Here is a 26021-nt window from a genome sequence, read left to right as displayed (position 1 = left end):
GCACCACTTTTGACCATTTAAAAATTATTTTCATATTTACCAATATGTAAAGCTAATCAGAATTTAAGTATTTTATCATGATTTTGGGTTCTTAAAAAAATCCTATTTCAGCTTGCATTGAACATTTATGTTTTGGTACCTGCTTTCCTTTTTGTCCAGTCTTGTACAATAGATGTTATCTAGCCTTTTCTTTAAAACCTTGTAGATTCTTCCATCTCCTTATGCCACAAACATGAAATTATATTCCAGACCTTACTTGATCTGCAACAGCCTTCCTCTTATGGTAGCTGTGGGATTTCTTCTGATTTGTCCTGAATTAAAGTTGTTTTCACCAATGAAGAATCGTGTTTAATTTCTCTCTAGGCACTTGTGAATGACTGTAATGTGCTAGAGAGACCCATTCCACAGAGGGCCAAACTGGAAGGAAGTAACATTTACAAATAAAGCTTGACAGATTTTGGACCTGAGAGTAGATGGAATCTTAAAGACCATGCAATAAAACTGTTATTGAAAATTAAGCATTTGAGTTACCAGTCTCAAGTAATAGTGATGGGAATTAGAAGTGGGAACATTTAGCTATGTGAATATTGATAATATAGGCATTGGTGATGTTATCATATGAAATTCCAATAACAATTTCTGAATCAACTGTAAAATTTTGGAGAAAATTCACATCCATGCTACTAAAAGCAACATCATTTCTATCTCTAGGTTTTCTGAAATTCTTCTGGGTAGTTTATTTGCACTGAAAACCTATAAGAAGTAAAGAATAATGAAGATGGTGTTTAATAATAAATATAGTAAAGCTCTCTTTGATGTTATCCAAAATTCCCTCTATATAAGCAAAACGGACAGTTTGTCCCCATGCCACAAGCTGCAGTTTTCATTTGGTTAATTGCAAGGGAGGGAGGTGTTGCTCTGGTTTATTTTTGCCTAGAACTTGGCAGAAACATCAGAATTCAGCTTTTTGACAGTAGCTTCTGTACTGTAGCAGCCTGATAGGTTTTAAGTGATTCTGTTAAATTTAATCATTACCACCATAATCGCACGAAACTGTAATTTTATTAACAGCAACTAATAGAGCTTGTTCTCACTTTGGTGAAGAAATCTATATAGCTTTGTTTGTGGAAGGCATGGAAAGCTTTGTGGCAGCGTTTCTGTCCTGAAACTGTTCTGTACAATCCATTCAACATTTTCTGAATTTTAAACTACTTCCTATTGGACCTGCTGGGAAATTATTAGTGTCAAAAATATAAACAGATTTTTGTTTAAACAAATACATTTCTGATTTTATAATCAATTATGCTATAATCCTCCAACATTTAAATGCTGTTCATGTCCATTTTCCATGTTTTTCTTAAAATAGTTGCACACGCTTTTCTCAGTCTCACCAATGTTTCCAGATCATTGTTAAAAATATGTCATAATCTAAAAATTCTGGATGTGGGTTTCTTGATGATGCATCTTCTCTCAATGAATTTTTTAAAATCCACAATAATTATGGTCCATGAAAACTCATGTCCCAGTTCAACCAGTCTCACCTGGAACATGTTTCACTATGCAGATATGGGGCCGTCATGTTCACTGAGGTGATTGAGAAAGCTCATGTGTCCAGAGGTTTCTTTTGTTGCAACAGTATTCCCTAGGGTAGAAATATTAAAATTTGAATGCACATTTATGCCAGAAAAATGCAAAAATCTGCTAGAGCCACTTTCCAAGTTCTGCATAGTATGAATTCGTTTGCTACATTTTAATCCCATAGTTTCTCAAGGTAGCATGTCCCAACAACTTTGTGAGGTAAATTGGGCTGAGAGGCAGTGGTTGACCCAAGGTCACCTACTTCCAGAGGAAGAGCCATGTTTCTTAGTCTGCAACAGCAAAACAACAAACAGCCTTGTGGCATTTTAAGTATTAACAATTTATTGTGCCAAAAGCATTTGTGAAATAGAATGTAGTCTGTTAAAGTTTACGTTACAGTACATTTATCTTTAATGGCCATATGACTCTACGCAATACACCAAAATAGCACTCTTCCATTGACTTGAGGTAAAAGAAACAGAAATAGGAAATGTTTGTTGCTTATTATGAGTTATTGTATGTACAGTTTTGATTAAATACTTCTGCATGTGCAAGGTTAAATAGTAATAGAGACAGGAAAGTCAATTGAACAATTATTACAATGTGGATAGTCCCCATTCCTGTTGTAACTTTCAGCCCAGTCCTATCCAGGGTTGAGCTGTTGGGTAAAGGGATTTGCAACAGTGGAAGAACTTTCCACTGTTGTAAACTGACCCCCAGAAGGGTGCACAGCATGCCATCGCAACCATTTTAGAACTCCTGCTGCAAATAACACCAACCAGCTCATGGCTGGGGATGGGAAGAATGGGGCAGATAGGTGATGAATATTGGCAGCAATGGCATAAAATACTGGCAATAGAAGCTCCCCAATTGAGACACCCCACCTGACAATGCAATCTTTAAATTCAAGGTTTGTTCCCAGGTATGTATGTATGTATAGGATTGCAGCCTGAGAATCCTATAAGATTCCTTGGGGCAAAAACTCACAAACCCCATTGAGTTTAATGAAACACTTCCATTTAAGTGTATGTAGGATTGCAGCCTTGTGTACTTCTATCTGCTTGAAAAAAATCTTTAAGTGCATAATAGTGTGAAAGACAAGAGTGTAAATGTAAACTTCACAAATGCATTTTTTTTCTCCTCCTTAGGGAGACCTTATAGTTTTGGAGAGGCACAAATAAATGCTACAATATACACAGCTGGAGGTAAGAGTATGTCAGAGCTACATCACTTCAGATCCCTCATTGGGAATTTATAGTCCACTTTTTCCAAAACAGTGAAAACAGAAAAATGGAGAGTTTTATTTGATACGCAAATATGATTGCAAAGAATTAGAACTTGCATATGGATTCATTTTTCTGTATATCATGCAAGTAAGTAGCCCATATTTTAGTGCAGGACAATTATAGTTCCATGTCCACTTTAAACTGTTTGCATAATATTTTTGCTTTCTTACAGTTTTTTTCAGGACCGGATTTAAAAATACTTTATAAACATCAACACTTTACTTTTAATCCTATCACAGTGAGATGAAGCATCATCATCACATATGTTTTAGATGTGGAGAATGAGAGGCAGCTGCAGTCTGTACACCAGACATGAGCAGAACTGAAAGCAGAATTGAAACTGCTGACAAAAGACAACCCACACATTGCAGCACAGTTGCTCTGGCCCAACTTGGTTCTGGACCAGTCCAATTTTCATTTTACACACACACTACCAGGACAACAGCATCTGTTTTTAGACTATAACATTGACAGAGAGTTATCTTTCACATGTAGGGAAGCTGAAGGATCCTGCTTACCTTTCTACTAACTATACAATTATAACATAATGAAGCAAAGCAAACCACCCTCCATTACAAGTGTCATAAATTGGGAGAGGGGACTTGTGACAGAACATAGCCTTCCTCAGGCTACAGATTTATTTTCCTCCAGAGCCTCGAGATTCACAAAAATACTTTTAAATCTTAGCACAAATCAGACTTCTAATGAATGAAGAAAAAAATGTACACAGCCTTGGCAACAATCAAAACAGCCGAGAACCTCTTTGTGGGTATTATTGTTAGTTCCATTCAAGATGCAACAGAGACCTTGGACTCGGAAAAGGATGTTGTCCATAACAGTGCTTCAAACTGGCAGCCTTGATAAAAAATAATGTGCATCTGTGTAGTGTATATGCCCTCAGTTTAGTCATTTAAATTGACAGAGACAAAATCACTGAATTTGGCTACTGGGAGAATGCTAAGTGTAAAAGAACACTTGTGCTTCACAGTCATGATTGCAATATAGATGCAGGAGAGTATTAAATCTTCCCCAGCTCAGGCAGATGCATCTCACAACACTAGACAAATGCTCTGGAACCTTCTAGAATTAAAATGCCTTTTATATTTAGCAAATCCATCAACATATCATAATTTCTGTAAATGTTTCACACCACAAGGCTAGGGCATTCTGGCACATTGCACTAATATAAATGTTTTGATGGAAGCTACACACTTTGAAGAGTTTTTGAGGGATCAATTTTGTAAAGTGTACAAAACCCATTTAGGGATTACATATGCTCATGTAGTGCATATTATATTTGATTGCCACAAAGGACATGGTGCCCATGCTTGGCTCACTCTGATCTGTTAATCTACATTGCAGGCTGAGGACCACAGGGAATATCAGGTTGAGCACAAAAGCCATGATTCATCAACAAGCAGAGGTACACAATACCCACTGTAGGAAACCCCATACAGCATCTTATATACAGCATCAAGACTCTTCTTGAACTATTAAACCAAAAGTACTAAACCATGACAGAAAGATTCTATACAAATGTATATCCGTTTTTCTTTCTCTCTCTTACATGTATCCTAGCAAAGTATTGAAATGTAGACCACAAAAAATGATGTATCATTATAAAATATCTCACCACCTTAGTAGTATTGGCAACCTTCAGTCTCGAAAGACTATGGTATCGCACTCTGAAAGGTGGTTCTGGCACAGTGTCTAGTGTGGCTGAAAAGGCCAATCCGGGAGCGACAATCCCTTCCACACTGGGAGCAAGTGCAGTCTGTCCCTGGTCTGTCTCCCTGGCTATGGGCCTTCCTTCTTTGCCTCTTTGCCTCAGACTGTTGGCCAAGTGTCTCTTCAAACTGGGAAAGGCCATGCTGCACAGCCTGCCTTCAAGCGGGCCGCTCAGAGGCCAGGGTTTCCCACTTGTTGAGGTCCATTCCTAAGGCCTTCAGATCCCTCTTGCAGATGTCCTTGTATCGCAGCTGTGGTCTACCTGTAGGGCGCTTTCCTTGCAAGAGTTCTCCATAGAGGAGATCCTTTGGGATCCGCCCATCATCCATTCTCAACAGTGATTTTCAACCTTTTTCATGTCATGGCACACTGACAAGGCAGTGAAATTGTCAAGGCACACCATCAGGTTTTTCACAATTGACAAGGCACACCATGCTGCCAATGGGGGGCTCACATCCCCCATTGGCCCTACTAATAACTGACCTTCCCTCAAATTCCTGTGACATACCTGTGGACCACTCACAGCACACCAATGTGCCATGGCATAGTGGTTGAAAATGGCTGACCTATAACATAGTTCTATAATGTTTTTCAAGTCTTCTCAGATGGTTGATGTAGAGATTGAATCAGAATTAGTGCTGCCGTTGCTAACAAAGAGACAAATATTATTATTTCAGTGCTTTTATTGAACTGCTACAGGGCAACATCTGAAAGAGAAACACATAAGTGGGATTGCCCGCCATCTCCTCCCAGCAAGACTGTGGTACCATTGCAAGTTAGCCAACAGACAGCCAAGTATCCAGTGAAGTCTGGCTGCATCATTTGGTTCAGCATCTGCCATAGAGTCTACGAAGCCACAGGGCCCTGTCTGGAAAAAATAGGTTAGCAGTCTCACCAAGTAGGAGCTGGGCATCCACGTCACTGAGGTCAGGCAGGCTGTAGGTGTCCCTTGGGGTCTGCACAGTCTCTTCACTTGTGGGGAGCAAGGAAAAACACAGAGGAAACAACAAGGACTTGACAACCACATTGGTTGGCAACCTTCAGTCTCGAAAGACTATGGTATAAGCCTACAGCACCCAGTATTCCCATGCAGTCTCCCATCCAAGTACCAACCAGGCCTGATCCTGCTTAGCTTCCAAGATCAGTCGAGATCAGGCATGTGCAGGGTAACAGTTGCTCATCAACCACATCAGTCACTGAATCAAGAAGCATATTCTGTGTTTATGAAAGAGAGTTGTGCTCTGTTAGCTTGAACCATTATCTTTCCCTTTCCTGGGGGAGCTGAAGTAGAACTCTGCAGAGGACCACTGTTTAACCTCCTGAAAAACAAATGAGATTCAGATGAGTGTTTGGCAAGCAATAGCAATGGTTGGAGTCTCTGGCATTCCCCGGAAATGAAGCTGACACTCCCTGCCCTTAGCTTTTGCAAAGGGAAGGAGTGGCTAGGCAACACAGTTGATAGCTGAGATGATAAACCTGAGGAGGCAGGGGGTAGATAATGAGACAAAGATGCAGCATCAATACATGTGGCATGGAATTGCCTTCCACCCTTGCTTACTTGTGTGGGGTGCATTGTGCTTGCTTCTCTTGCTGGAGTGATGAGAATGAGGCTCCATTTGGGCATTGACAGTTACCAACTTAAATCAGGTGATCCTCCAGCTTAGTGTAACACTTCCATTGCAGCATGTGTGAGTGGCAATATAAACTAAATAAACAAAAGACGTGATAAAAGCATAGTGTCCTTGATAATAGAAGCATGTTAGAAAAAATTCCCCTGGGGGCTGGGGATAAGAATAGGCCCTCAGTTTGGCTGTACTTGTCGTAAGAGGCGACTAAACAGCCACTGGGTAGATGGGACTCGTCAGCCTGGGAAGGCAGCTCATCTGAGAGAAGGAAAACTCTGATCCCAAACCTCCACTGCCTTGTGGCTACATCCAGTTATGGAAAAGGCTTCAGGAGTCAACCTCGAGGCAAAATCTGGAGCCGGAGTCCCTGAGGCAGTTCATGGCTGAACACAGTCACGTTCTGGCAACTCCTGCGACGCCGCTGGAACCAACCGTATTGGCCTCTGCCTTTCCATTGGACCATTTCAGCAACGTGGAGAGGGGGGATTTGCTGCATGGGTAACAGCCTATCCTCCATACCTTCTTGACCCAGGCTTCGCGCACTGGAGAGGACACTCTGTTCCAGAACCACCATTCAGAGCGTGACACCATAGTCTTCCGAGACTGAAGGATGCCAACAAGTTAGAAAAAATAACAGGCAAGTCCTAGAGTTAAGTAACTGTAGTCTCTGATTATTTAGATGATCTAAGAAATAAAATGCAATTGTTCATTTGCTGAAGAGCCTTTTGGGGGTAGGTCTGGGTTGATTGGGGGAGGGGATAAGATTCAGCATGCATGGCTGCTGCTGAGATTCACCCTCTGCTAGCTCAAACCACCCCAGTCCCCCTAATCAGCCTCAGTGGCGTCATTAGGGTTCGCGTTGCCCCCACTGGTTTTTGGCTGTACCTTTTGCTAGAACAAAGATAGAACACATTCTGCATAAAATTAAGCATTGATTGATATATAACATGCTGGTATTATTCCTCCAAACTGTGATTTTGGTCACTAGTGGTGTCACACCCCTCCCCAGGTGTCAACTTACTAACACCTTATTGCAGCAGTTCTCAAACTTTTAGCACTGGGACCCACTTTTTAGAATGACAATCTGTCCAAGACTCACCAGAAGTGATGTCCTGGTGGAAGTGATATCATCAGGCAAATTAAAATAAATAAGTATAAATAATTAAAGTAAAACAAATAATTAAATAAGCAGAAGCCAGCCCTGGTCCACCAAGTGAATTTCCTCTGTAGCCTGCCTGCAATAACACGCCCCCCCCCCTCCAAAACTAGTAAGGTTTTCAGCCCTACCCAGTGCCCAGTTCAATTTAAGTTCTGTTTAAACCAGATCACTGTCAGGATCCACCTGGTTTTGCAAGTCTCAAAAAGTTCACCTTATCAACTGAAGCATCTGTTTTGGTCCTTTTTAGTGTGGGGGGGGGGGAAGTTGCCTTCTGGAGAATTTGTTGAGCTCCAGTTCCATCAGATCAGGACCATTCTGGTAGCCTTGCACTCTCCTTCACCTGATCTTTCACACCAACCAAGGCACGTTTGCTTACTCACAAGTAAATGCGACCGTGAGGTTTAGTTTCACTTTCCATAGGGCTCAATACATTCATCTGCTTGGAGGGAGGGACTTCCTTCTCAGGTGTTTTTGGGGGCTGCATTCATTGGATCAGGACAATTCTTTCTGACGGACTAAGGCAGGTTCGCCTACTCGCAAGTAAACGTGCAATATGGCTCACTTTCACTTTCCAAGTGGGCTGTTTTGTTTCCGTAGGCTGGAGCATGTAGGATGGTGCAGGCTCAGTCTGAAGGGGGGGGGCGATTTCAGCAAACACTCCCTGGGTTTTTTAAAGCAATCCGCTCTGTTGCTACTGCACCTACCATTTGTGTGAGTGAGTGAGAGAGAGCGCTCGCGCGTGCTCCACCTTGGCTACGAAGGTTTTCTGCCTCCCCTTCTCCTCTTCAGCCTCTTTGCTGGCTCAGGGGCTCCAGGAGACTTACTGTTCCTTTGCAGGGGAACCTCTTCCATGGCTCCAGGGCTATTTCCCTGCCTGTGCCAGTTGGAGCCTTTTTGCAGTGTTTTGGGCTGCCTGGAAACGGAGTGAGATGCCAGCACAGGGCAAAGGTGTGTGTGACTTTGAATTCCCCCACCCCATTCATGTTGAGACAAATCTGCAGATAAAAAATCCATGGATAAATAGGTTGCACCTGTACTCTGGACGTTGTGTGATTGTGACTGCTATAGGGCTGCAGTCTTAGGGACTCTCACTCTCAGGTAATCCCCATGGGGGCATAAAAGATATTTTGGGCTTCATGGAAATTTTTCAATATTTAACTAAACCAAATAGCCACATCCTGCACACTTTGGGCAGCCACAGACGACTCCTCTGGAGAAGGGGACTTTCGTTTCCTTCCACTGGGTAAACAGAGTAGCCCCACAATGGGGATACTCAGTTCACTGCCAACAAAAAAGTTGGCAGTGAATCAAAAGCCTCCATGTCGGGCAGTGAGCCCAACACAGAGGCTTTGGATCTGGTGGAGCAACCTTCCTCCCTCCCCGCTCCCTCCCCCCGGCATGCCTCCCCCCTGCCCTCTTCCCCACCCCCCTGTAACACCTCTTCCCGGCCCTCTCCCTGCCTCCCCCCTTCCTGGAATGCCTCCTCCCCACCTCCCCCCACATCTCCGCTTACCGCTCTGCTGCTCGGCAGTCCATGCAACCGCCGAATGACAGAGGTCGGGTGCCTGCCCGGCAGTAGCCCTGCACCAGAGAGCACTGGGCTCCCACTGGCGCTTGCCTGGCACTAAAGCCCGCTAACGTACCTTATGGCATGTTTGTGACAGTGCATGCCAGTGGTTAGCCAGCACACCGAGCTCAGGATTGGGCTGCTAATCAGTTGACTAACATCTCAGCTCTAATTGCATGGGAATAATTCAAATGATTAATTGGAAGTAACTTCTATTGAAACCAGTGGGATTTGATAAAAGAGAAATTATTTAGGATGGAGATATAAACCTGCTTAAACAGATTTAGTGGCTTTGTCAATCAAATTACCTGTCTTCTCTTCGGTGATTAGAATCACATCGCAAAGTAATTTTGTCAGGATAAGAAGTACTATAAATAAGCATTCTTTAACGTATGAACATTTCACAGTACTCCTGGACAATAGTTGATTTCTAATTTTCCATACGTATAGGAGAAAAATCTATTTCAATATGTAGGCAGAAGAAAAGATTCTGTACTCCTCGGAAACGTTAGTTTGTGTTACATAAGCATAGGAGATATAAATATCTAGAAATCTTTGTGAAGATTTTTTCCTCCCTGTCTTTGGTATGGACTGAACGTCGTGAATTAAAATGAACATTCAACTTCTTTGTGAATTTTAATTAACACGTTATTTTCATAAACTTCTGCAACAAGTAACAGATGATCAGATTAATAAAATAAATTATTCTAGCTGATTAACTAGTGCCATTTAATATCTAAGTAATAAGTTGTATGCATTAGTAAACAATTATACTCTTTTGTGTAAACATGAATTAAATCAAGAGAACAATCCAGGTACTGCTAAGTGTTTTTAAGCCCAGTTGATTTTCACTGCAAGTATGTATTTAACCCATTGAGATAAAGGGTGCATCATATCCAACTTTCCAGCACTGATGCAGCCATGTTAATAAGGTGCTTGCTGTGTCACGCAGTGGAGGTAAGGGAACATTTGTAGCTGCACTGGTGCTAGAAAGTTGGATAGGATTGGGCTCAAAAACTGCTTCATTTTGCCTACATTGTACCCTAAATATTTTCAGGTTCTGTCTTCAGTGTAGCTTGATTTTATCTACGTTTATAAGCAGAAAAACTCCTTAAGGTCAAAGCAGCTCTGGGATACCTGAAATAACAGCAGATTGCTAATTCATATGTTAACCATTGTAACATGAGAGGTATAACCTGGAATTGACTGGTACATCACAGGGTGCCCAAAAATGTTAAAGCAAAGTTGGGTTGTACCAGTCAATTCCAGTTGACCAGTTATACCTTGAATTTACCTTCAGTTCGTTATGCTATTTTTTCTTTTCCTATACCAGCACCTGGTGTGGAAAATAACCACATAATTTCTTATCTGACATGACTCCTATATAAAGACATTACTAGTGCAGTGTGGGATCCTACCACACTGAAGACGCTCCTGTGTTATACCTTGAATTTTCTAAAAAAGGGTCATTCAATGACAGAACACTTTGATACCCTCTCCCCCTTACTGTGTCCTTATGCAAACTTTAAAGTTTCAAGGGAATATATCTCTTTAAGCTTTAAATGTCACACCAGGAAGAAGGAAGGTAGGGAAGCAGATGATCTAATTTCTCCCTCACTTTTAGTGAGTGGGAAGTGGATCAATGCAGCTTGTGTCCGCAGTGGGCTGGAAAGACCTGACAGTGGTAGATTTGTGATGAAGAGCACCCCAAATCTGCTGCTTTTCTGCCAACTGCATTGGACGTGAGCTGCATCATCAATTTCACACCTGGACAGTGCTAGTTGGGTCCTATAGGGGGAAATCTAAAGATACCCCTATACCAAAGATTGACTTAAGAGGCTACATAATTACTCCAACACCAAAGGAGGTCTTTCATGGGCTTCCAAGAAAAAGGAAGAAGATAATATACAGGTTGAATATACAGGGTTCAGTTCCCAGAACTCATGGTGATGGCAAAAATTGCATTAAAGCAAATCCATTAAAAAAAAAAAACAATGTCCCTTTACTAGGCAATTTAAAAGCCTTACTGACCTTTTTGTTGTATGACCAACTCATTAGGCAGACAATCCATCAATCAGTCTCTCTCCAGGAGCTTGGAAATGCTTCACTCTGAGCCAGCGACCCCTCCCAGAGTGCAGCACTGAAAAAGAAAGTGCTCTGTCATGTGTTCAGGGGAAGAGAGGGGTTGCTTGCCTTGGAGTGAAGCTGTTCTAGTGCATGGAGAGAGAATGACTGATGGATTTTGAGACTGCCCTCTCTCGCATTAACAAGGCTATTGTTAAACAACTTTTTCCTTTAATTTAAAGGGCCCCTTCTCAGCAAGTTAAGATAAAACTGCTGGTGAAAAATCCATGGATAATTAGATTATATATGTAAGCACCTTGCAAGCTTCTGAAAGTAGAACTGCAAAACTAAACTGGATCCCAAAACTGTAAATGATAGTAGTAAGACAAAGCTAGGATCTGCTAGTTGTGAAAATTCAGGATCTTCTCAGTCCAGTTCAGTAACCAAAGTATTAGAATAATCTATCAGTTTTTGAGCCCAATCCTCCCCCTTCACCTGGGGATAGTGTCACTACCCTAACCCCTCCCCCAACAACATTTACTGGGGGAGTAAAACTCCCAAACCCTCAGTAAGTCTTTGTAGGAAAGGGGTTAGGGCAGTGACACTATCCCCAGATGAAGGGGGGTGCTGTACATCCCACTAGTTTGTGTAGAGGTTCACCTGTCCCTTTAAGGGGCGGGGGAAGGGGAGAAGCAGAGAAGCAATCCCAAGGATTGCGTCTGTATGGAGGGGCGAGGGGGGTGCTTTACACTTAGTTATGAAGGTAGGGCTGCAGCAGGCAGCAGGAGGTGTGGGGAGCCCTGCGCAGCTCTCTGAGGCTTGGAATGTTCGGTAATAGCAGGTGCAAAGCACCAACTGCAGAACGGAAGTGCTTTGCACCCATGTTTTTTGAACGTTCCAGGCCTTGGGGAACACTGCAGAGGGCTACGCAGGGTTCCCCGCACCTCCTGCAGCCTGCTGCAACCCTACGTTCATAAGTGAAAAGCCCCTCACCCCCTCCCCCATATGGATGTAATCCTGGGGATCACTTCCCTGCCTCTCCCCTTCCTCCGCCTCTTAAAGGGGCAAGGGAACCTCTACACAAACTGGTGGGTTGCAAAGCTCCACTGGATACAGAGCCAATGTATCAGGCTAACAGCCTGACATGGAGGCCCTTGATTCTCCGCCAACCTTTGGGTCTGTGGAAAATCATGTAGTTCCATTGTGAGGCTACTCAGTTTACCTGGGGGAAGGGGACAAAAGTCTCCTTCACCTAAGGAGCCAACAATTCCTGGAGTGTGCAAGATGCGGCGGCAGCCATTTTCAGCACAGCTGCAGCTCCAAGCCCCTGGCAGCTTAGGATTGGGCTGTTAATTCTCAAAGTTGTGGATTTGGAAAACATTCTGAGATGGAACAATTTAAGAGCTAAAGGCTTTGTAGAAGACTGTGAAGGAGATAACTCAGGACCCTTTATTTCTGGCTCACTTGCTGAAATTAGAAAATGGAATTGCTCCAAAGGCAGAGTTGCCTGATTCACCTCCATGGGATATAACAGCCAGGATGTTTGATTCTTGCACTAAAGAAAGTATTCTGAAAAAGGTTTAGAGAATCTTTCCAGTTCATAAACTGCACAGTTCAAGTATTCCAGGACATCGCGCCTGACATACTCCGCTGGAGGCAAGAGAAGAGGCCTGCAATGGACTTTCTAACTGCCACTCAGAATGGGATTCCTGGGGCTTTTTGAAATTTTCAATTCTACCGAAAGCACTGTCCTAATAGCAAAGGGTATTGATATGGTTTGCTCTCAATCATTGGCCTTAGTCATTAAAAATGTTTGGTTCATGAAGATCCCCAGAAGCAACTTTAAAAAAAAAAATCGCACTGGAAGCAGGAATCATTCATTTCATAAGAACATAAGAACATAAGAACAGCCCCACTGGATCAGGCCATAGGCCCATCTAGTCCAGCTTCCTGTATCTCACAGCGGCCCACCAAATGCCCCAGGGAGCACACCAGATAACAAGAGACCTCATCCTGGTGCTCTCCCCTACATCTGGCATTCTGACTTAACCCATTCCTAAAATCAGGAGGTTGCGCATACACATCATGGCTTGTACCCCATAATGGATTTTTCCTCCAGAAACTCGTCCAATCCCCTTTTAAAGGCGTCTAGGCTAGACGCCAGCACCACATCCTGTGGCAAGGAGTTCCACAGACCGACCACGCGCTGAGTAAAGAAATATTTTCTTTTGTCTGTCCTAACCCGCCCAACACTCAATTTTAGTGGATGTCCCCTGGTTCTGGTATTATGTGAGAGTGTAAAGAGCATCTCCCTATCCACTCTGTCCATCCCCTGCATAATTTTGTATGTCTCAATCATGTCCCCCCTCAAGCGTCTCTTTTCTAGGCTGAAGAGGCCCAAACGCCGTAGCCTTTCCTCATAAGGAAGGTGCCCCAGCCCCGTAATCATCTTAGTCGCTCTCTTTTGCACCTTTTCCATTTCCACTATGTCTTTTTTGAGATGCGGCGACCAGAACTGGACACAATACTCCAGGTGTGGCCTTACCATCGATTTGTACAACGGCATTATAATACTAACCGTTTTGTTCTCAATACCCTTCCTAATGATCCCAAGCATAGAATTGGCCTTCTTCACTGCTGCCGCACATTGGGTCGACACTTTCATCGACCTGTCCACCACCACCCCAAGATCTCTCTCCTGATCTGTCACAGACAGCTCAGAACCCATCAACCTATATGTGAAGTTTTGATTTTTTGCCCCAATGTGCATGACTTTACACTTACTGACATTGAAGCGCATCTGCCATTTTGCTGCCCATTCTGCCAGTCTGGAGAGATCGTTCTGGAGCTCCTCACAATCACTTCTGGTCTTTACCACTCGGAAAAGTTTGGTGTCATCTGCAAACTTAGCCACTTCACTGCTCAACCCTGTCTCCAGGTCATTTATGAAGAGGTTGAAAAGCACCGGTCCCAGGACAGATCCTTGGGGCACACCGCTTTTCACCTCTCTCCATTTCTTGTTGAGCGATTTGATAGATCAGAGTCATTTCTTGATAAATTGTTGGGAATTATTATATATTGGGCACTGGACTCTTATACTGTTTTCTGTCCTGTTAGTTGCTCTTTAAGAAACCATTTAGTCAACAGTGCAACATTTATGGTAGATGGTGTACTAGATTCTTTTATGACTTGCTGCTGCTCTATGCTCTTTTTACCTATTTTTTTTACTCTGACTGCTGTTTTTAGTATGTGTTAATATGTTTTTATTTGTTTTTAAATTGTTTTTAATCTGTTGTAAGCCGCCTTGAGTCCCTTCGGGGAGAAAGGCGGGGTAGAAATAAAATTATTATTATTATTAGGGGTAGAATGGTAGGAGTTTTTTGTTTGTCTTGAATTTTTCCTATCCCACATTATCTTTTCATATATTATTGTTCCCAAGGTTACCAAATAAAGTGTGAGCTGCCTCCCTCTGAAAGAAATATCCAGTCGTAAGCCACACTGGCGCAGTCAGTACATGTGGCCTGTGCTGCATCCAAAGCAACTTAGGAGGTGGCTGGAGGTCACCTTGGCGTAAGGGGATATACAACCCCCAGGGTAATGAGGCTTCTTGGATCTGTGCCAGCTATATAGCTGGCACAAATCTGAGAGGCTGATGTAGGGCTGCCTTGGCTGGGGGTTAGGATATGGTGTGTGCCACCACAACCAATCCTGCCCCCGGCCCAATCTGCCTGCCATTCAGCCATCCCCGGCCCAAAAATGCCCCCTCCCTGCTCCTGCTCCCACCACCCTTTCCTAGCCCCATATGGAACGTGCACTTACCTTTGCCAGCTGGTACAGAGGTTAGTCCAGCACTGCTGACTCAGCACAGGCTATCACTGCCCAGCTAGCTCTTGAGTAGGCACATTTGTGACATTCTGAGCCAGTGCAAGGACAGCTGCACCAGCTCACAGCACGGTTTGGATTGTAGTGAATAAATTACCAAGTTGGTGACTGAAGAATTAGCAGAGAAGGAATAGGGAATGTTTTTGTCACTATTATATTACTTGTTTCACTGGTTTGATTTTCAGCTATCTAAGTTGGGACAGTGACCTGTTACATCTGCCATGTTCAAGGAACAAACATAAGCATTTCTTTGAAGCCTCCCACTCCCACAAACCCTTGGAATGAGAAAGATACTTTGTTTTCCAATTAATGGATCTTTTCTAGGGGCTGCTTTCAGAGGAAAGCAGCCATGTTCCCCCTTATTTCTCAATGACCTCTAAAGTGTTGTCAGCCTACAAATGGAGCATCTGTACCACTGTGTTCCTGAAGATTATCAGTTTTGAAGCTGATTTCTGTAACCATGATGACAAAATAGACCACATAAAAACATGCAAAGGTTCCCCAATGCAGATGAATCTGTAATACATATCAAGAATTAACCAGTTTTTACAGCCTTCACAATACTCATAAGTGCTACTAGCAAAGAGCCAACATGAACCTCAGCTAAGGCTGCACCATGGCAACCTTGACTGCTGTGTGATTTATAACTATGTGACACACAAAGAAGGCAGGCTGCCTTCAGATATGAATAGAGCAGTAGCAATAGGTGTAACCTTGCCCACTTTTTTCAGTAACTGCTGTCCATGATGAGCTATGTCGTCACGGTGTGACCTACTGACAATAAAAGGGACTTAACTTCAAACAAAGGTTTGGAAATAGAGTGAGAGTCTGATGATTACTGTATGTGGACAGACATTTTATTCTGTTGCGCAGAATTAATTTAGCATTTGAAACAAGAAGGAATATTTATTGCATGTTTAATTTTTAATGTACACTCAAGTTCAGAGTTTCCTATTCTAATTTTAAAGTAATGTTGCAAAACCTGACAAGCGCAATTAATGGTAATTACTACGTCAAGCAATGGCTATAAAGACACAGAGCAGGAAATCTTTTTTATTTATTTATATGCAGGCATGTGCCGCTTAACAACCGTTTGCTTAATGATGGACCACATACAGGTTGAGACTAATTATTCGCATGGGTTCCAAGCACTAGCAAAAAATGCACTATAGCAAATCAATTTGAAAAACAAAGTTTCTTTAATTTAAAAACAGCCTTGATGGCCTTTTGACTCTAAGATAAGAGTCATTAAGAAGACAATCCATCAATCAGTCGTCTTCCAAGAGCTTAACTCAGTCCTTCCCTTCACCAATGCAAAGCTATCACCTTTCTTTCATGTGCTCAGGGGGAAGGGAGGGGTCTGCTGGAAAGAGAAGGATTGATGGATTGTCAGCCAGCTGCCCCTCCCCTCTCATTAAGGAGGCTATTGAAGGACTGTTCAGTTTTTTAAACTGATTTTAAAGGGGTGCATTTTTTCCCTTCTCCAGGAATCAGCACATTCTTTCTCATTTGCAGGGGGCCATTCGTGTTGAGTCAAATCCGTGTATAAAAAATCCATGTATAAATAGGCTGGACCTATATATGACAGTGGTCAAAGCACAGTAAAGATGCTTTAATGAAGCAATCGTGTCTCCCATACCCTGCAGCAGAGTGTCTGTTTACAAAACATTAAGAGAGGCTCTTAATGCAAAGAGGAGGCAATCTATCTCCAGTGGCCTGTGTAGTCAGCTAGTGTCTGGCAGGGAGTGTCTATTTACACAACAAAGGCAATAGATTGGACTGAATGTTCACTTAATGACTTAACTGCATAACGGGGATAGGAGACCGTATCCCTGTTATGTGGCGCACACCTGTACTGCCTTCCTCTGTTTACACACAGGCAGTTTAGCTCTAAACCGAAATTTTTAAATGAGGTGTTTACAAGCATTGTTCTGTGGAAGGAACTCACAGAACCCTCAGTTCGTCTGATGCTTTCCGTTCAATTGTAGCCATCATCCTCGCTGTGCTCTGCACTTGCATGCTTTAACAGTAGCCGTGTCAGTGCTCAAGATGTTATCCAACTCTAGCTTACTCCTCTGCATTCTTCACTCTCTCTCCGTGTGCCTTGTTGAGGTCTGTCAGCAGGTTTGCATCACTATTCAAAGTCTTCCATCCAAAGTCGAGACTGCAGCTGAACCTGCTTAGCTTTAGGGTATCGCAAACATGCTGTAAAGTTTGTTTACTGCACCTTGTGAATAAGCTGTGCTGGCAGGAAGACCTGAATCCAGGAGCACCACCCGACAGAGCAGGTAAGCTTCCACTAAGCAGTACAGGGGCAGGGTGGAATGGGGAGTAGGAGGAAGGTGGAATAGAGATGGGAGAGGGGTATAACGGGAGGGTGGAGAGGGAGGCGGTTCAGGTCCAGGAGGGGGTGGGATCAGTGGCACTGGCCTATGCCACATACTATTCACCCTCCCAAACCTGAAAGCCCTTCATGTGGCTTCTCAGACTTGTGCCAGATCTGACTAGCCCCACTGAGCTGCCCCTCTACATGGGGTAAGGGAAAAAATGTTTTCAACAAAAAGTTTACAAAGCAGTTTACATAAAGCTTTCACTCTACACTGTGGGATGGATCCAAATGTCAACAAGACATCAGCACCTGCATCACTAAAAAAATTCTAACAGAATAGCATGTGAAAATATTGAAAATATTCTCTACAACGGAATTGATAGTAAAGAGAAGTACTATTTTACATCAATTTAATCACAAAAATACATCTTTATTCAGTCATTTTAGAGATCAAAACACACTTCATTTAATTTTAATGCAAGCGTATCTTCCTATAATTTATAAACATGATTTTCATACTTGCTACTGTTCACAAGAATTAATTTATCAAGTAGCAAAAACACTTTTCATTTTTTTTAACAAATAAAATTTGTGGGCAGGGCAGAAAAAATTGATCAGTATGCCTTTGGGGAAACAAAATCTGGGAGAAAATAGTAAATTTTTTTTAAAAAATTCAGATAATAAGCCAAATAGAGATTGTTGTGTAAATATGGAGAGATTTCCACAAACAAAAAATGAGAGTTAAATACAAAATGCATTTAAATGAAAATTAGGTCCAATTGACACAGGACATTTTTGCTACAACTTTGCACATGATTGTCCTTGGATATGCACATAATTATGTCAGAAAGGTACCATGTGAATCAACAGCACAAAGATGCATTCCACATTTAGGGCCTGATCCTGAACACTGTGCTGGCTCAGTCTCAGTACACAGTGTCACAAACGTGCCATAAGGCACACCTGTGACATTTATCACCCAGCCAGTTCAGGCACTGACTCAGTGTGAACCTGCGCTGACCCAGTGCTGGGCGGAGGACAGGTGACTGCCACCTGGAGCTCCAGGTGAGTGCCGGAGAGGTAAGTGGGGGCATGGAGGGAGGTGTTCCAGGGCAAGGAAGGGCGGGTAAAAGGCATGGCAGGGGAGGGAGCAGGGCAGGGGAGCGGCAGGACTAGCAGTGCTCAACTCTGCTGGATCCATAGTCCCGTGTCAGGCCTCCTGGCCCGACATGGGCCTGCTTTATTCTGTACCAGCTAAATAGCTGGTGCAGAGTCAAATAGCCCCATTGTGGGGTGTTTTACATTACCAAGGACATGGGGATGAATATCCCTTTTCCTCAAGGAACTGTCAGTGACTGCCCAGTATGCTTAAGAGGCTGTGGTAGCCGCTTTTGCACCGCTGCAGCCCTGCACACCAGGCAGGTCGGGACTGGGCTATTAATCAGTAGCAATAAGCTAATGGTGCCTAAGGGGACAAGATGATAGATCTACAACTGGATCTCCCACTGTTTACATTAGTTAAAAGTGGACTGAGGGGTAATTGGAGCAGAGCTGCTGTTCCAGGAGTTGTGTTTTTCCTCCCATGTCATTTCCCAAGCTAAGCTGCTCCTGAAAGCAGGGAGGGGGGCAATGTATGCTTTCCCCATGTCACAAATAACAGTTTTAAGAAAGAACACTTTACATCAGGAAAATGCCATGTGATAAAATGGCTATTGGGCATTTTATGTTTAGCACATGGCATACTGCATCCCTATGCATGGTAGGAATGAATTAAAAATGACAAAAGTAATTATATTAACCAGCCATTAGCCACTTAAAATACACTACTATATCTACTAAGAGATCTGAAATTTCACTTTGTGTGAATACATATCTTTGCATGATAAATTATTTTAAATTTTCTGAGATACGTCCATTTTCAGTTGGCAGGCTTTGAGGAATTTCCAACATTGGCTTGATCATTTTGTGTTTCACAAATACTTTTCCATTTTTGCAGTTCTCTGGTATCATTAGTATTCCACAATTTAGCAAATGTCTTCAGTTGCTGTCTACAAAAAAACAAGCACAGTTTCATATTAGACTACATATTTGTTAGCATTTACATGTTTCAGTAGGTAAAAGCTTCTGTGTGAATTAAGCAGTCTGAACATGCTGGGACATACTCCTGCAGCTGTATCTTTGCCCATTTTCATATCTGGACAGCCAAGCCAGCTATTGAGATTGGCAGGCACCTACTAACTGGGCAGCCAAACTCATCCGTCTTGGTGGGGTCCACTCTTCCAATCAGGCAATTTTATGACATCATCAAACCTAGGTAAGCACAGGGTGCTCAAATGTGTTTCTGCCACATCTGCTGTGAAACCTAGTGCTGATGTGAAGAAGGCATACCTGCCTACTCTCCAGTAAATGCAGAAACTGGAAATCTGGGACAATGTAAGTAGGTAGTGATAGGGACTGTAATCCTAGCTAGATATGTTCAGGAACTAATTTTGTTTCATGTTCCCTGTAACTTCAAGCCAAACCATAAACTTCACTGTTTTAGCCAGGTGTTGGAAACTTTGCCTGCCTGCTCTTGAATAGCATCTGGTTCTCTCTGCTGGTCATTCCTAGTTGTTGCATACCTTTAGCCAAGCTTTCTCTTTGTGTCCATCTAAGCTGAGTTGAGGCATTTTCCATTTGTCTGCTGGTACTGTTTTCCTATCCTCTTTTTCTCATGCTAATTTCTTCTCTTGTATTTTAAATAAACCAGTTCTGTACTGAGTACTTGCCTGGCTAGTCCATGTTCATAGCACTCACAGGTAAAGCACAACTAACAAGAGGCAGTTGTAATGACCAGTTGCTTGCGGGTGCTACTCTTTTGATTTTAATCAGAACAGCAGGAGTTGTGGGATTTTTGGGAGGTAGTTTTTGTTTTCTTCCAAGATATCCCCCCCCCCATCCCCTGCCTGGTCTCTTTACCCTGGAATAGTGGCAGAAGACAGAACTACCAGCTTTCCCTCCATTCAGCTGCTGTCCCGTAAAAAAGGAAAGTGGAGAACAGGAAAGGGTACAAGAGTGCTAACCACTAGGCCTTTGATCAGTCTGCTTTCTCCAGTTACCTTCCCTGACAGAAACAAAATAAAAGATTAAATTACCTGATTGTACCTACAGTATTTAATAAGCATATGCTGATTTTCCTGTGTTACTAATACACAGTTGTATCTTCACATATCTCCATCACAAGACAACCACAAATTGGAAGTTTAGTAAAAAGGTGATATTCAGCAATTTAATTTTATATTCTTATGTAAAGGTTTGTGGACTGTATCCAAACACTTTTCAGTCCCCTCCTTCCCCCTGTACCTTCTGAAAGGCTGCTCTGAGAGCAAGATGGTGTGTGGCACAAGGGGTGCAGGCAGGGATAGAGCTGAAATATGGACAAGACATCTTCCACTGCAAATTTATAAACTTTATGTGGTTTAAATATTTAGTGTTAATTATTACAAAATCATCAATTTCTGCAGGCCAATCATATTCATGTTTAGCCAGAAGTACATTCTTCTGAATACAAAGGAACTTCCTCCTATGTAGTATACATAGCACTGCAGCATTAAAGAAAGCTTTTCAATCAAAACTAAATATTTTATTAAAGAAACTCTCAATTAATATATTCCTATCTGTCCTAAGACTTTAATGTTGTAACTAAGTTTTAATTGGGACTTTCAAACAATTGAGATTTCATTTATTTTTGAGATGTATTTGATTATTTATCTACTTAACCACCTGGGGCCTTGGTGGGACAGAAATAGAAATAAGTACAAGTGGAGCCTGCTTTCCCAGACCTCAGAATGCCTTAAAAGGCATGAAAATGCCATTTCCCGTTTCCTGAGGGAAACCGAAAGTAGCTTTCTTTTGCCTGTTAGGGCCTTTCTGAAGCTCACAGAGGCTGCGGGTGGATGCTTGCGGCAGCCTCTGAGGGCTTGAAAAAGCCCTCTGGTGGTGACCAGAGTTGCATTTGCCTTCAGAGAATTTAACAGGCCAAAACAGTGGATTTCGTTTTCTGCAGTTTCGGTATCCACGAGGGGTCCAAGAATGGATCCCTTGCAGATACCAAGGCCCTAACTGTATTCCGCCGTTCCCTCTCTCTGGGAGTATAAGCACCAGCAGAATGTCACTTGTGCTTCTAATTCTTAATTTAGAATCTAATATTTACATTAGATAATCTACAGTGGGGGGCTCCCACATCTCCACTCTCAGGTATTTGAGGAATATGCTTGACTTGGGCTGCCAGCTAAAACACTATAAATTGACTTGCATATAGATGATGCTTGCTCTGATTCAGCTAAAGCTCATTATGACTAACAAGTCCTACTGTTTTCCATGCAACTTTGTCACAACTATTGACAACGTTATTGATTAATCATTACTGATCCAGATCATACTGGATCTAATAATGTGCAATCTTTCACTTAATTTTATCAATACGATTAAGGTAAGGGAATAAATGTATTGGTATCACGTCATAACAACAACAAAGCTAATATAAAGTATTTATGCATCTGTCTAATAATTTTTAAGAATTGGTCTCCCTCTTACATGTGAAAAGTTTACTAAGAAAGATATGAATCAAGCTATTATCTAACCTTTTCATATTCACTAATCTCTCAAGCTCTTTTGATTTGTGAGCTGCCCTTTTAAGAATTTCATCAGGAACATCTGCTAGTTTAGCAACATTTAGCCCGTAACTCCTTGAGGCAACTTCTCTTGTTATTTGATAAAGGAAAGTGACAAATTCAGGATTTTCTTCATCTCTTGATCCTAGAAAACATAAAACATAGTTTTGTATCAATGAAACAAACTTCAGAATTGAATTCACTGTGTTACAAATCTTTGAATGCAACCCACTAAGCTTATTTTTTCTAACTATGGCAATAGTTGAAGAAATTTCCAAATTTACTTCCAACTAGGCTTTATATACAAAGCCTTTATATATATTTGTTTCTGCAAATATTAGTGTGGTAGGAACCCAATTTGCAGGGGCCTCACATGCAGTCATGCATGAAGGACAACACAACTGGTTGAGGCTGGTCAACCAGCTGCCGAACAGAATTCATGCGGTATCAGAAGGAACCTATTAGTTATGTAAATTTGGTTTCATACCCTTTTCATGTTCACTATCATCTTCATTCATTAGAAAAGCCATGTGGTAGTTTCCAGTCTCTCTTGGGTAGACAGTTTCTAATTCACAGACCGGAGGATAATGGGTGACAAACAGTGTCAATGAACCCACCTAGAGAAATAAAATACACCAATACTTGAAAATAAATATATTGGGATTTTATAGGGCAATGATGGGTTAGTCCTGCTATTAGGATCTTAAAAAGTTTCCACTTGTTCCCTTCTCCCTGTGCAATATGACTATCAGATTACTGGGCAAGATATAACATTAAGCACCATCAGTAAGGTGGTGACATCCATGTTCTGCAGTCTTTAGTTGGAAACCCACAGTATTCTGCGTTCCCAAAGTGCCACCCTGAATATCATAAGCTCTGCAGAGCGGCAGGCTATAAGGCACAAGGGGAGGGTGCTGGAAAACAGATACAGTCATCCCCCCTTCCAGTCAGTGATATCTCCCTCAGTATGCAGAAGGCTTGTCGATTACTTATAAGTAATAAATAAGTAACATAAGTTATATAAGTATTACTTATAAGTAATAAGTAATATGTGAACCTGCCTTGAAAGATAATTATCTTTCAAGGCAGGTTCACATATGCTCCTATTGCATTGGTTGCACATGTGGTGAAGTACTAAACTGAGTTTTGGTCTTGAAGTGTCCCCAATGTCATAAAGAACCTTGAATGTGAACTGGGACCTGCATTCCCAGATGATTGTGCATGTAGGCTGCATTCATGCAAATCTGTCCACCTTTTCCCTCACAGCAGATAGACTGCATGAGAAATAAAAATATTTAAAATAGACAAAAATAATACTGTTAGTATGGACATTTCTGGAGTTCACTAATGCTTGATTTAAAATACCTGGTTTCAAAACACAGAGACTGTTTCTGTTTTTTGTTTAAAAGTTGTTTTTTTCACTGTCTACTTCATAAGTTTTAAATGTAAACTAGCCACAGCCTTATGTTTGACTAAAAATCCAAACAACTAAATAACTCTCCATTTCTACAGATCTCAACTAAAAAGTAATGTGGAAGATGTGCCTTTATACTATGTAAAGATAACTTGTTTATATACTTAGATCTGTTTAAAATAACAGATAATGCACTTACATATCTAATAAAATGTTCTAAAGTAGCATAAGCAATAGCAATTCCATCATGTGTGCTGGTTCCTCTCCCCAGTTCATCCAAAATTACTAGTGAACGTGAAGTTGCTTTTCTAATTATCTCAGCTGTATCTGTCAGTTCTTCCATAAAGGTACTGTGACCTTTAAATATGTTGTCTGTGGCACCCATTCTGCAATAGAAAACAACACCATTAGATTTATTGGGTCCAAATGGCCTATACTTTTAAAAAAAACATGCACAGACATTCACAAGATTGCGGAAAATCATATGAACTTCTAAAATATTCTTGTGCTCCTTGTACATCAGAACTTTTCTTTGCTGTTGGAATACACGTATCTAAAAATAAAGATACTAGAAAGATTGAAACAACCAATTGCACAAGCTATATGAAACATAACATAGAACAGGGTTCAGAATTGGGATTATAAAACCCTCAAACAGTGCATAAAGGGTAAAATTTCATGCTGTATAACAGTAAAGAAAGATGGCAACATGAGGGAGTGCATGATCTTGTGGTCTGCAACGAATTCCCAAACTACAGATTTATATTATCCATTTCCACCAGTCCTCAGTTACTAATAAGAATGCATGTGGTCTATGAAATTGCACCATCTTAATATTTAGTGCAAGAAAACAGATGCAAGTTCAGTTTTTATACACCTAACTTGTTTGATTCAAGCATAATTCAACAGGCTCTCCATAAGTTTTAGTAATGAAGATTAAAATTTAATATGCATTTTTGCTTATTTCACTGTTTTTCAGGGTGCTAGAAACTGCATGAACCTCTAGGCAGCAATACAAATCCATTACCTCAATTACTGTTGTCATGGAGGCTGTGAATCTTATACAGCAATTTGTTATGTTCATCTACCTTCAGTTTTCAGAAATTCCTGACTTTCAGAACTTCCTAATGCCATTATCTTTTAACCATTTTCATAAATAGCTGTATAAACAAATACAGTTGCCCCTCATCTTAGATGCAGTTGACTTGCACGAATTCAACTCTATGCAGTCAGGAAACCCACCCACCCAAAAGAAGAAGGAGAAAAAAAGAAAGACAGTGGTTTAAATAGTGTAGGCAATTCTGCCTGCCATTCCACTTACTAAATACCTTCCCCAGAGTGAGATCAGGGAATGAAGCTGTTCCCACCTACTGCTCAAAACTTTTAAAGAGAGTATATTTTCCCAATGTTAGGGGATTTTCAAGATAGGTTTGAGTATATGTGATTTCCGTTTTACACACTGTATCTGGAATGTAACCCTTGTGTAAGACAAGGAGCAATTCTACTGCTTTTGTTCACAAGAAACAAGAAATCTACTGCCTCATCCAACACTGATAAACCATTCAAATGATATATGAATACACTGCATAAGAATGCAGAAAGAAAAATAAGAAGTTTTAATCCCCATATATTATCTGTACTGTTCTGTACCAATTGCACAAAGTCTAATCTTGATGCATACAGGATGAGGACTATAGTATTAGAATTTAAAAAAATAAAAGGTAGGCTTAGAAGAAGTTTTTGTTTTTGTTTTTTAAATGAGAAGTGAGGTGTTGGCTAACTTTCATGTTACCAAAAGGGCTGTTTTGTTTAGGGGAATTATTACACTGCCCTTATTGGAACATTAGGATCGTAGGCTGGATAACAAGACGGCATAATGCAGAGAAATTCCCTTTTGCTTAAAGAGGAGACTGAGAGAACTTTCAATAAAAGATTATAGTTTTATTACGAAAACACAAAGGTAAACTTACTGCAAATGGAGAAATGATAAGTGTATATTTCTTGGTCCTAATATTTGAATCCACTTTACCTAGCTTTCATGGTGGTTGTGTGTGAAGAGTATTTGGTGCATCTGAGGAAAACAGATAAGGGAAGGGTTGTAGGGAAGGATTTTTAGGGGTCCCTGCTATGCCAATCCCAGCTGCTAACTAAAGAAGGGGAGAAAAGGGGAGAAAAGTGGGGGGGCGCAAGAGAAAGTTGCAGGTGCAAAATAGTTACCTGTCCTGTAGAGCAGTTGGGGGGGAGAGTCCTGTGGAGAGGACCCTCTGACACAACACAAATGTGTTGGGCCTTGGAGAGAGGGAGAGAGAGCATGTAAGAGGAAGCCCTCACTTAAAAGGGGTTGGGAGACAGTGCTGAGCTGGATGGTAGCTTGATTGCTAACACAAAAACTGGGTGCTTGGAATATGTAAACATTTGAATGCGGATCAGGATGTCAGTTATCAGCAAAATTCAATGTGGTCTATGGCTGGCTTCCTAGACAAAGACTGAGTGGAAACAATACAATGAATCAGAAACAGAATTTCAACACCAAAATCATGGAAGGCAGTTCAAGTTTGCATAAAGTAATGTAAGATATGCTTAAACAGTGATTGGATTAAGACACAAGACTTTCTCGAATAATGTGTGATTGTGGGGGTGGTGGTGGTGGTGGTTGTGTAACCATGAGCTTGTGGCTTGACCAGAGTCCTGGAAATGTGGCCTGTATGCTGGGAGGACAGTTTAGCTTGCATGATAT

At 41.6% G+C, this 26021-nt stretch overlaps 1 protein-coding gene across 1 annotated transcript in view; it reads right to left on the bottom strand.

Annotated features, from left to right (window-relative positions):
- Positions 1–18374: 18374 nt before the first annotated feature.
- Positions 18375–26021, bottom strand: part of MSH3 (mutS homolog 3) — a 78308-nt gene continuing 70661 nt past the window's right edge. The window contains exons 21-24 of the mRNA XM_066614409.1: positions 23484–23670; positions 22358–22487; positions 21841–22015; positions 18375–19266 (exon numbers count right to left, since the gene is read on the bottom strand). Coding sequence (XP_066470506.1) covers positions 19137–19266; positions 21841–22015; positions 22358–22487; positions 23484–23670 — 622 coding nt within the window. The 3' untranslated portion in view covers positions 18375–19136. The remainder of the gene's footprint in view (positions 19267–21840; positions 22016–22357; positions 22488–23483; positions 23671–26021) is intronic.

Source organism: Tiliqua scincoides, chromosome 2 (assembly GCF_035046505.1).
Source record: "Tiliqua scincoides isolate rTilSci1 chromosome 2, rTilSci1.hap2, whole genome shotgun sequence".
NCBI lineage: Eukaryota > Metazoa > Chordata > Lepidosauria > Squamata > Scincidae > Tiliqua > Tiliqua scincoides.
The sequence above is the reverse complement of the archived record's forward strand: the minus strand, read 5'-3'. Positions and strand labels throughout refer to the sequence as shown.